General features: G+C 43.7%; 1 protein-coding gene across 4 annotated transcripts in view; it reads left to right on the top strand.

The window, feature by feature from the left end:
• Arhgef12 (Rho guanine nucleotide exchange factor 12) overlaps positions 1-11,586 on the top strand; it is a 138,488-nt gene extending 126,902 nt beyond the window's left edge. For 3 of the 4 annotated variants that reach the window (XM_059267680.1, XM_059267681.1, XM_059267679.1), the window contains 8 exons: positions 399-486; positions 1,165-1,251; positions 1,370-1,449; positions 1,715-1,948; positions 4,469-4,939; positions 5,670-5,983; positions 7,298-7,367; positions 7,900-11,586. In XM_059267680.1, the coding sequence (XP_059123663.1) occupies positions 399-486; positions 1,165-1,251; positions 1,370-1,449; positions 1,715-1,948; positions 4,469-4,939; positions 5,670-5,983; positions 7,298-7,367; positions 7,900-7,910 (1,355 nt within the window). In that variant the 3' untranslated portion in view covers positions 7,911-11,586. The remainder of the gene's footprint in view (positions 1-398; positions 487-1,164; positions 1,252-1,369; positions 1,450-1,714; positions 1,949-4,468; positions 4,940-5,669; positions 5,984-7,297; positions 7,368-7,899) is intronic. The other variant, XM_059267682.1, reaches the window with a different exon arrangement.
• The last annotated feature ends 937 nt before the right edge of the window (positions 11,587-12,523 follow it).

Genomic DNA, 12,523 nt, shown 5'->3' with positions numbered 1-12,523 from the left:
TTTATGAGACCAATTATTTTTTATTATTTGAGAATTTTATATATGTATATAATGTAAAGTTTTGGTTAAGCCTATATTCCCTGTTCCCTCCCTTACTTTTCTGTCCCAACATAATATGTTTTCTCTTTTTTTTAACTCCCTGGGTCTAAGTAATTTGAACTTTGACTTATTTTTGTTTCTAATGAAGTTCTATGTTGATTTTTATAAATTTCATTTATTTAAGTTGTAGATAATATAGCTTACAGTGAGTTACACAAAATTTAAATTTATAAACTTGATGAAGTTTTACAAAGTGAACATATATAACCTTTATCTAAATTAAGATGCAGAATACTCATATCTGCATCTGGCTTCCTTGGTTATAGTGGTAGAGTAAATTTTGTTTTCTTCTTTTCTAGATAACAAAGCCTTATTTGTCATCTCTATGTCAGATAATGGAGCCCAAATTTATGAATTGGTAGCACAGACAGTTTCTGAAAAGACGGTGTATGTATCAGATTTAATTACCTTTTTCTAAATGATATTCTATTATTCAAAATATAAATGTTCCACAAACTTTGTTTTTTAATGTTATTTCATTATTTGTGTATGTGTACGTGTGTGCGTGCATGTTTGTGTGCGTGTGCATAGGTGTACAGGTGCCTGCAGAAGCCAGAAGAGGGTGTCAGATCCCCTGGAGCTACTGTTAGAGGTGGTTGTGAGCTGACTGATGTGGGTGCTGGGAACTGGATGGCTGTCCTCTGGAGGAGCAAGCAGGTTCCCTAACTGCTGAGCCATTTCTCCAGCCTACAACTCGCCTTTATACTAGGATTCTGAAAACCCACTATAGAAATCAAGTACTTCCTCTTGTACTCTTTTGGAAATATTCCTCTAAGAATTTTTTTCTTTTGAGATTGATGTTTTTATTTGTATTTTATTCTACAGGAAGTAAATTTTCTAAAGAAAACATTCTCAGAAGTGCCAAATTAATCTTTAAATGGGTCATGTGCTCATGTTAGAGTTTTCTTTAAAGTATGTTTTAGAGTGTCTGCATGAGTGCTCCCAAAATGAAGCTGTTCTGGCAGCATGGGTGGTGGTTGGGTTCTGTTTTCTCTTTTTCCTTGAGTGTATTTATGGGGTGTTTCCGCTTTCCTCCTGTGTTCTGGATTCCTTTCACCCCTGAAGCTGGCAGGACCTCATCTGTCGAATGGCTGCAGCAGTGAAGGAGCAGTCCACAAAGCCAATTCCTCTGCCCCAGTCGCCACCTTGCGAGTGAGTGCGCCATTGTGCTTCTTATCGGGAAGACATGAGCAGTTCTTCATTTGAGTGCCATGAAGTTTGGACATCTTGTGAAGCTCAGGGGTTGTTTCTTTTTTGTCTTTTTCTACAGAGGAGACAATGACGAAGAAGAACCATCCAAATTAAAAGTGGAGCACCATGGTCTTTCAGTCACTGGTCTGCAGAGTCCAGGTAAACTGCATAGATGAGACTTCGGGAAGATGTACTGTTACCTGTTAAGGTGAAGGCTCTGGGCTGGCACCTACCGTGCACTTTAATAGATGCTGCCTGTGAGCCCTGTGTTCCAGTGCAGCATTGCTCTGTGCTGTGCACTTTCCCAGTATGGGATCTCTGCAGCTTATGTGGCTTACCCTGCCCCTATCATTCCCTGATTGTTCCATGTTGAAAATGAAATGTCCAGTAAGGTATACTCTACCTTTTCTGTTCCACTGAACAGACAGAGTTTTGGAATTAGAATCTCCCTTACTTTCGTCAAAACCTCAGTCTCATTCACTGAGTACCCCTGGCAAGTCAGAGGCAGAACATCTCTTTGTGACTGCGACACAGTTTGCAAAGGAGCAGTGTGCGAATGGGACACTGAAGGAAGATGATGGCAGTTATCCAATCCCAATTCCAGATCCACACCTGCCTGTGACTGAGGAGCGGTGGGCGTTGGACGCACTGAGAAATTGTAAGTTTTCTTCCTAACTTGTGGCACTTATGAAGTGCCAGAGTATGTGTGTGTACTAGAAAGCCTGTTACAGAGAAAAAGCAATGAATTTTCATGGAAACAGGTCTAAACTATGATACTTTTCCCTTCAAGAGATTTATGGTCTAGTTGGAAAGATGATAAGAACCTCACCTCACCCCCTGCCACTTAAAAACAAACATTCCAGGGGTGATAAGGCTTTGTTGTCAAATCTGTCTGGGTGGGTCAAGAAGGGAAGCAGCTAAGAGAAAGATAGCTGTACTTGTCATCTGGAAGGGTGATTAAGATGGAAATAAGTATATAGAACAGAACTGCTCAGACAGAAGCAGCAGGACGGGAAGAGCAGCAGGAAGCGCAGGGCGCTCAGGGAACAAGGAGAGGACAGCTGGCCTGCACACACAGGGTGGGGTGGAGGGGCGCGGGAGATAGGTCCTGAAGATGGACTGAAGAGTCTCACTGTTGTGAATTTGAAATACCAGCTTGCATCTTCCCTATTTGATGAACAGACACATCACAGAATTTTAGTGGCTTTTCCAAATTATACATGTTCTACGTTTTGTGTAGAGATTTAATATTCTTCACAACAGCTTCTAACATGCACACGCACACACACACAGCTCTGTTAGCTGTCCCTCCCTAGGTCCAGCCATGTTGGGAACCACTATTACACGTGGCAGGATAGCACATCTCTTGGGTAAGTGAGGTGGAGAAAGTCCAAGAATAGTTGCCATAGCCACAGAGAACCATGTGAAGTTTTAAAGCTAGGTATGACAGACAGAACTTACTAATCTGGCTGAGAGCTGCTCAGGGATGTGGATGGAAAGAGGCTTGGAGTGGTGCCGGTACTGAGTCGGCTGTTACAGTCATTTAGACTCCAGGCTGAAAGGTTTAGACTAGAATACAACTAAGAAGTATGGAGTCACCCAGTGCCTAGAGCACTTGACTTCTGTGGCTGTCTAGTGACAGTTTCACTGCTTTCCTGAGACCGATGTGTCTCCCTGCTCCATTGCTGTGCTTTGCTTCTTCTACTTCTACTTCTACTAGGAACTCCACCTCTAAACATCATTGTAGATGAAATTCTAAACAATCTTAGTAAGTAAGAAACACAGAGCCAAATACAGAGGTAAATAGCCAAAGTGATCAGAGAGTCATGACTACCTTATCTTACCACCTCGCCACCGTCACTTCCCCAGAGAGTTTCTTTCTGTCTGACTTGTCTTTTTATTGCCTTTCTGTTCTGCCTTCTCATTGGCTCTGAACCCAACCACATGACTTCCTTGTCACTGCATGTCTATACAGATCTCCAGGTCTCTATGGTTGGTACTGGGATTAAAGGTTCGTGTCACCACGCTTGGCTGTGTCCTTGACCACACAGAGATTCTGCCTGCCATGTGATCGGATTAAGGGCATGTGCCACCACTGCTGGACTTCTGCTTGTGGCTCGATATGACCTCTGATATCCAAGCAAACTTTATTTATTAACATACAAATAAAATCACATTTCAGCACAAATAAAATACCACTATACACCATGGTCCAGACAAGGAGTGGCAAACCATCCCAGTGGGGAGGTAGTGTTTTAGGGCTACCATTTTGGGGAGGATTAATGTGCTTGAGAAAGGGAGAGGTCTTCTTAGACCTGCACTGTACTTGGAGAGGAAGAGGGTAAGCCTGTGGTAGAAGCAGGGGGTTGCAGTTAGTTAAAATCTCATTTATTCTGGATTCTTCTGAAGTGACAGACTTAGTGATGACTGGTAGCTTACTGCATGGTCCCAGAATTGTCATCACCTGTGTGAGTTCAGCATAAGCTTAGCCTAGGGGTGAATTGGATCTCACTTTGAACATCCCAAAGAAGCCATGCCATTAGTAAGGTAATTTTTAAAAACTAATGACTACTTCCCTTTGAACTTACATATACTGCTACCAAATTATTGGAATTTAAGTTTATTATACAATTAATCATCTTCACCATTTAGGAAGATTATTAGAAAAAAATGTCTACTCTTGAGAAGAAAAAGCATAAGATTTAGCTTTGCTGGCCTAGCTGCAAGAGAGTGTATTTAGGACTTTTAAATAGGAGGGCCTCGCTATTCAGAATGTTTAGCTCTGGTCATGTGTAGTTTAATGTTAAGTGTTGTGAGGAGATCATATTTTGGATTGCATATTTCAAGATAAAAATGATTATGTAGGCTGAGTGTAGTGGTGCACACCTTTAATCCCAGCACTCAGGAAACAGAGGCAGGAGGATCTATGAGTTTGAGGCCAGCCTGGTCTACAGAGAGAGTTCAGGACAGCCAAGGCCTTTATATAGAGAAACCTAGTCTCCAAAAACCAAAATCAAAACAAACAGCAAAACTGTGTAGGATTAATATTTTGGTTGTATGTTGTTATGTGTTCCTAGTTTTAGAAGTGATGGGAGACTGAGCTGCCTGATTTCACCTGGCAGTCAGACTGTGATAGTCAGTTTCTCTTCTGATCTCTTCACCCTACCCTGACTCTTAGTGGGCTTGTTGAAGCAGCTGCTGGCCCAGCAGTTGGGTCTGACTGAGAAGAACACCCGGGAAGACTGGCAGTCCTTCTCAAGATATAGGCCAGCTTCGGAAGAGGGGCGGGCAGAGAGCGGCATCCAGGACTCTGAAAATGTTAAGGCTTGTCATGCTGAGGAAGGACAGATGCCTTTTAAAACTGGAACTGGTGATGTTGCAGCTTGTGACAGTCCACGGACTTCAACTGAGTCTTGTGCTGCACAGGACTCAGTGATACTGGCATCCCAAGACAGCCAGGCAAGTAACATTTTAGTAATGGACCACATGATCCTGACCCCAGAGATGCCTACTGCAGAGCCAGAAGGGGGTCTGGATGACAGTGGAGAGCACTTTTTTGATGCCCGTGAAGCACATAGTGATGATAATCCATCAGAAGGTGATGGAGCAGTTAAAAAGGAAGAGAAGGATGTTAATTTACGCATCTCAGGCAAGTGGCTTTTACATTTCAACTTCGATTTTGGTTATTGTAAACTGTCTTATATGCTGGAATGGATGTTGTTTTAGTATCTAATGTGTGTGTGTGTGTGTGTGTGTGTGTGTGTGTGTGTGTGTGTGTTCCTTCATATAATAAATACTGAATCTGTTCTTTGCCAGACCCTGTCATAGGGCCTGGGAGATTGAACAGTGAAAAATACCAGGAACTCCATTGTTCTTAAGAAGCTTAAGTGCCTGAAGGGAAAGAGTAATGGTAAATTAAAAAGCAAGTGATAAGCGTCAGATGGTCAGATAAATTAGGAAGAAAATCACCAGAGCAGAGCAGTGAGGGCACACATGGTGATCTGAAGTGCAGCGAAAGGCTGTGTGGATCCCTGGGGAGGGCATTTCAGCAGTGAGCACTGCCAGACTCTGCTGTTGTCATTAGGGAACACAGGCAGGGAGAGAGTGACAGGAGCCCAGGAAAGGGTATTGGGCAGGGAAGTCATGTAAGGGCATTGTTGTGGTTTACAGCTTTAAACTCGTACAACTCTGACTAATAGGAAGTTGTTCAGAAATTGCTGTGGACGTTTGCTAAGGTTGACTTTAATCCGAAGTAAATTCTGGTGGAATTTAAACTTGGGAGCTGTTGGTTACCCCACCATAGTAGCTTTTCAAGTTGTCATATACCCCATTCTGGTGGCAGTGCTAATCTCATCAGACTATCCTGTCTCTACCAATAGGAAACTGTTTGATCCTTGATGGCTATGATGCAGTGCAGGAGAGCTCCACAGATGAGGAGGTTGCCTCCTCATTCACCCTGCAGCCTGTAACAGGCATCCCTTCTGTGGACTCCACCCACCAGCAACAACATTCCCCTCCGAATGTTCATTCTGATGGGGCAGTTTCACCATTCACCCCAGAATTCCTGGTCCAGCGACGCTGGAGAGCTATGGAGGATGCTTGTTTTGAGATCCAGAGTTCCTCTTGTACAGATTCACAAAGCCAAATCCTGGAGTACATTCATAAAATAGAGGCTGATCTCGAACACTTAAAGGTATGTCACATTTCAACCTCCATAGCACTTGATCCTAAGAACACAGTTAGCAGAGTGCAAGTTTGAAGTGATGGAATCCTGATGTCCATAGACTGGCTGGTCCAGGTTCTGTATCTGTCGATTTTTATTTTCTTTGACCATTCATTGTGAATAGGCCTGGATAAAAGCTGGTATTGACAGTGTTTGTCTTTGACAAATTACAAGAACAGGAAAGTTGTAGGTTTGTAGCTAGTTACATGTCTGTTTGGGTTTCTAAATTTTAAGAACCTAAAAGTACTTGGGGCAGTTGTTCTCCATCATGTCGAATGATATGGAGTGAGTTAGTGGGGTTGCATGGTTGTGGATCAAGGCCAGGTAATACTGTGACTCGATATAGCCTATTAATTATCTGTGACTCATGAAGTAGTATTGGTAGTTGCCTAGAGGCCATAATGGGTAGAAATTGGCTCCAGTGGCTTCTGTTATCCAAACACATGAGCATGAATGGAGTGTTTTGGAAATTGGTTGTTAAAGACCACACTGTGATGGTTTCTATGAAAAGGACTCTTATTTTTTATTGAAAATAAATTATTTTCATACAGTATGTTCTGATTATGATTTTCCTTCCCCCAACTTCTCCCAGCTCTTCCCCACCTCACCATCCATCCAACTCCACACCTTCTTTCTTTCTCTTATTAGAAAACAAGTAGGCAAATTAAAAAACAGTAATAAACAAAGCAATAACAACAATAACAGACAAAAGCATAAGAAACACATGCATACACACACACACACACACACACCATAAAAACACAAAATCGGAAACTGTAACATGTAATCGAAAGACCATTAAGGTACAGATGTTGGCTCTGGGTAGACGCAGCTGCTAGAGCCCACACACTTTTTTCATGATATCATTTGGTTGGGAATTGTAGTGTTCTTAGCCTTTTAGTTCAAGACTCGGCTCCCTTAGTGTTTCGGCTCCACAACATAAATAGATTTCCCCTTTTCATTTAATTTCACATATGTGGCTAGCTTGGCAGGGTATCTAAAAGGCCTTTCTGTGTTCATCTGTCACATGGTATGGGGCCATTTCCTGGGTGACCTCTGCCGTGTGCTTCTGCAGTGTTTTATATAGGAAGTTGTTACTCATTCATGCAGGTGAGAAATGAGAAAAGGAAATTTGTCTTCTTCCCAGCTGACAGCATCTCCAGTGGTCAGTGTTAATGTTGAAATTCAGGGCCATGTGTCTATAACAGAGAATACCTTCATTCCTATTTTCAACTAATTTTATTTTTCTTGTGCCATCCCCATGAAAAATCTTGACTGTTACAGAAGGTGGAAGAAAGTTACGCCCTTCTTTGCCAAAGGCTGACTGGCTCGGCCCTCTCTGACAAGCTCTCAGGTACGTGAAATGGTGGCTCAGCCTGCCTAACAGCACACTGGATATGTGATTTATTACTCTCCAACATGGAAATCTGTGATTTCTTTTCTTTCCTGTTCTTAGAAACTGCTTGTTTCTAAACATCATATATCAAGGCTGCTGACTCTGCCCTTCCTGCTCTCAGAAGAGCTGTGGTCGTCAGCTCTTACGCCAGCCCCTCCTCTCTCTCTTTACCTTTTCCAAGCTGAAGGCAGGGTGGAGGGAAGCCTGGTGAACCATAAATTCAGTAGAGCCTGTGCTGTGCTGTGCTACTCCAACTCCCTTGTGAGGAGCCCTGCCATACTTTGTGTCTCTTCCGACACCAAGGCCAGCAGGGCCTTGATGCAGCTCAGCCTGTGCTCATGGGCCAGTTCATACTCATTTGCCTGTGTACTTTGAGGGTACCTTCTGTGATTTAGAAGTGAACAGGACCATGCCTGCACGTTGCATGCGTGTTCTTCACAATGTTACTTTTTCTCTGAATTGGGTTTCCACATATCTTCATTCTTCTCAGATAAAAGTTAGAGCCCGTGTCCTGGAGGTGACTGCAGGTTGTTGGATTTTGAGTGTCAGCCCTGTATCAACCACATCCCGGATCCAGTGTGGACACAGAGAGAGTGTGACAGAGGATCTGCCTGGAACCACCTGGGCTCAGCCATGCCCCAGGGTGCCCCAAGTGGGACTAGTTCTTCAGTCTGGCAGCTGCACAAGTCTGTCAGTGAGGGAACGTCAGTTCTCTCACTCTCCTCTCCTCACCATCAGAAATGCATTTTGATTCAGAGTAAAAACCAAATGTATAGAGCTTTGGGTGTAGGATATGAAATTGTACGTAGGTAAGACAAAGAGAAAATCAGATGTATTTATTTGATTTCATTCCGTATTTGAAAGCACACTTTAATTTTTACTTTGCCTTGTTTTGTTTTAATTGAGTAGTGGGAGTTTTAGCCCCTTGTATTTAGCACACCCAGGGATCAATTGTTCCTGAAGCCAGGGTCAGGTGTGGGGTGGAGAGGGTAGCAGAGAGGCAATGCAGGAGAAGAGAGAGGAATACCCGACCTTCACTAACCTGTAACCCCAGCCGCTCTGTCCAGAAGGCTGCCTTTCTGAGGATCACCTCAGAGATGCTCCATGACTCCTGTGTGTGGATGCAGATGACGTGAGCTGTATCCTGCGCAGCTGCTCAGAGCAGGACCTCTTCTCACCCAAGGCAAGCATCTCTTCTGCGTGCCTGGGCTCCACCCCAGTTAACAGGAATCCTCAATACACTAAACGGCAGGCACTTGAAAATGGTGTATTTCCTTTGTTGTCTTTCTGTTGATAGTTGGGATTTGGGAGAGAAAAAAACAAATTTTTATTTTCTTGATTATAAGTTTGTTATTCTTGGTATTGTTACATTTGTATAATTATACATTGACTGGCACTTGTATGAAATGTTCCTGCAGAGTGAGCAGGACATGAGAACAAAGAAATGGAATGCTTCAGTGGTGGTGGGGTGCTGTGGAGGGGAGGGTTGGGGGGAGAGTCTGGGAAGGTTTTCTCAACGGAATCACTACTGAGTTGAACCTTGGCTGTCACTAGCCACGGGCACTGCTGATTACCAGGCCAGTAAAAATGAGTACCTGGAGGTCTGACTCTCCTTTTTGCACTGATGGTGCCAAAGGGCTCTTTGAGCATGAGCAGAGCCGAGGATGGCAGAGGAAGGTGTGGCAGAGAGTTGCTTGTGTCACCGCAGGATCCTTCCTCTAACTCCCCTGCCGCAGCCCTGTCTGCATGGCGCCGTGATTGGCCTTGGCAACAGAGACCAGAGGTGAACAGTGCACCCACCAAGGTGCTGGTGATAGCTGCCGTGTGGGCAGCACCTGTGGAGGGTAACCTAGTCAGAACTGTGGCCTGAGAACTCCTTAATTCTGTTGGCTTTCAGTGGTTTTCTTTGTGTATTTGGTAAATATGTTTTTGGAGTGTTCTGTAAAAAAAAAAAAAAATCATTTGTCAAATCTAAATTTTGTTAATAAACAAGGAGTTCATATGTTACTTACATCTTGCAGGAGGGCCCTCTGAACTCTGGGGGCAGTCAGGATGTAACGTTATTCACCCCTTAGTGCCCCCACACCAGGTCTTTCTCACCAGGGATGCTCCCTCAGCTGCTCTTAAGAACACCTCAACAACTTAACAAGTTCATCTATCTGGGTCCAGATTCCCATTTCTGCCCTCGAGGACTCCTCTATGTTCTTACATCGATCAGCTTGGATCCTAAATTGGAATTGTATTTTGAGTCATAGGTCAAGCATAACTCAGAATGGGATTTGAAATTTTGATGTAGAACATAATATATAGGTGAAGCTTGGTATTTGGACTCCCTGTATCTCTTAGGAGAAGCACGTAGAGACCACATGGTTCCATTGTCTTCCAGCAGCCTCTTACACTACACCATCAGGGTAGCTCATCAGGAGAAACCCAGACAGCAGCGCTCTCCTGGCGTCCGACACTACAGGTCCTCTCATGGTTCCCTAGCACAGTCAACCTGCATCTGCTCTCCTGGTTGCTTGCTCTCCTTCTCCTGAATCTTAGCCTCTCTTAGGGTTACAGCAATGCTAACTGGAAAGGGACTTTGGCATTGCTCCAGTACTTCCAAATAAATTCATATCATTACATTTTTTAGATGAAACCTCAGAATGAAGTGAATTCTGAAAAGAAAAACAAAAAAAAACCCACTTTTTGAGACTCCCTTTTTTATCTTACCAGCCTTACTTCTTGCCTGTACCCTCCCCTTCTGCCCTCCCGTGCCTTCCATTTCATTTTGGCCATTATAATCACATCCATTTGGCTTTGACATTGCATCTCCCTTCCGTGGTGGTGACAGTAGGTATCCCTCCTGTTCTGGAATGAGGTGATCAACGTCATAGTTATCTCCAAGTTGGGTGACGAGAACGTACAGTCTGTTCTGTCCTGAAGAGTACTAGGCCAGCGGGAGAGGCACAACGCCCGTGACACTGCTCTCTTGTGAGCTCAGTGGCTCTTCTGTCACTAAGTGGCAGATTATTTGTGGAGTGTCTCCTTTTCGGAGAAAAGACCTAATCAAGCCAAACCAGCAAACCTTCCAAGTACTGTAATTTAAAAGGATGGCTTTCGCCATGCATTTTGTATAGTTTCAAAGCAGCTGACTGGACTGCTGGAGTCCTGCTGCTTTCACAACCCAAATTGTAACTATTTATTGTATCCCATGGGAGGTTAGTTCATGAGTGTTTCTGCCTTTGTCTTCCCCAAACAACTTCTAATGACCTCTAGAAAGAACAAGCCCTCTTAGAAAATGTTTTGTTTGTCTTTTGGGGAGGGAGGAAGAGAAGAGTCCTTTTTGCCTGCTTTGAGAAGCAGAAGACTGAGTTTGCTTCTATGATGCAGTTGTTTAACCCTCCGCCCTGCTCCTTGGCATTGGGGATGGTCTGGTGCCTGACCCCTGCATTCGACCCCCTCCCATCCCCGCAGTCAGCTCTCTGCAGGTGTGGGATAGTGTTCGGAGCCACTTGGGTTTGTCTGTACTTCCTTCCCTCCATGTTACAGAAGGCACCAGAGGACCTTAAACTACAACCTTAGCAAGACCTTTCAGGAGTCTGTTTTGTAGATGGTTTTGTTTTTCTGACACTTCACCCCCATTTAGTGTGATCTGTGAAACTGTTCTTTCTTCAAGAAAGGAGCTTTCTTGTTCTGTCCGTTTGCCTTCCCCGTGGGGACTGGGGGTTTGGGTAATAAACTGATCAGAAAAAAAGGAGACTCCTAGAAACCAATCCCTCCCCGCCATTTCCAGGTGCCACCCGCTAAGCAGACATACTACAGCATGGTGACCGTAGCGTGCACACTGTTGGTTGTTTTTAATGAGCCTCTTCCCACTAGAACGTCTCACTTTCCTCGTTCACCATACAATCATGTACTCTTTAACAGAAATTGCTTTTAAGAGAAATCTGGAACTATCTTTGAAAAGAAACCTTATTAATAATCATGTATTTTTACTGATCACATTTTGAAATGCCTAAAAGACTTTATTGCTCTAATTATTCAGATGTTCCTTTGTAAAAAGCTCTTTTATGAATAGCTGATAAGGCTGTATGTTTCTGGAACAAAATACTGGGTCATCTAAAACTTTCTGTTTTCTGGGGTCTGGGAAAATAGAAAATAAGAGTTCAAATATTAAATAAGCTTAAAAGAACCGAGCATGTGACTTTTTATTTGTATGTATTCCTGTTTGTCTTGTGTAAGTTGTTTATTTTTTGAGACAGAGTCTCGTCCTAGGCTGGCCTCAGGCCCCTCCCTGCCTGTGCCTCCCAAGTGCTGAAATTGCGACTGGTCACACCACACCTGTCTAGACAAGTGATTTTTGAGAAACTGAGTGGACAAGGAGCCAGGAGCTAATCCCACTGGCAGTGAGTGACTCACATGTCTGTCCTGCTTCTTATAACATCTTTACTGGTGGGATGGGTCTTGGGATCACAGATAAGTACAATCCTCTGCATCAGTGCAGGCTGCTGACATCACCCTGGTAACGAGGCAGTCTTGTCCCTGGTTTTTAAGCAGTGGTGGGTTGGGCATGGCAGCACATACTTTTGATACCAATGGTCTAATCTTGGCAGTTGGGAGGCAGAGGCAAGCAGATCTCTTGAGTTTAAGGCCAGCGCTGACTGACTTCTTCAGGGACAGCAACTCTGTTCGCAGATGCCATTCACTCAGAAGGCTGACTGGCTTTTGGTATTTTCTGTATTTTGAAGCATAGGTGTAATTTCACTTTTTCATGGGAGAGTAGTTTCAAATATTCTGGGGTACATTAGCTGAAAAGCCTATTAAGATGCTTGACAAAAAATGATTAGTATTTTGGAGTATGTTTTGGTTAAACCTTTTAGAAACTAGATTCTCCAAAGTTATCTGTACTCTAAGCCCTGTTAGAAATCAGCAGGGCAGGAGAGATGACTCAGTTTAAGAACATGCACTGCTTTCCCCGAGGACTGGAGTTCAGTTTCCAGAAATGACACCAGGAAGCTTATCACCATTTGTAACTCCAGCTCCATGTGATCTGACACCCTCTTCTGGCCTTTGTGGGCACTGCACATATTTTCATGTAGCACCCCCCCCCCCCCAAATGTACATACACG

The sequence above is a fragment of the Peromyscus eremicus genome, chromosome 7, assembly GCF_949786415.1.
Source record: "Peromyscus eremicus chromosome 7, PerEre_H2_v1, whole genome shotgun sequence".
Lineage (NCBI taxonomy): Eukaryota > Metazoa > Chordata > Mammalia > Rodentia > Cricetidae > Peromyscus > Peromyscus eremicus.
The sequence above is the reverse complement of the archived record's forward strand: the minus strand, read 5'-3'. Positions and strand labels throughout refer to the sequence as shown.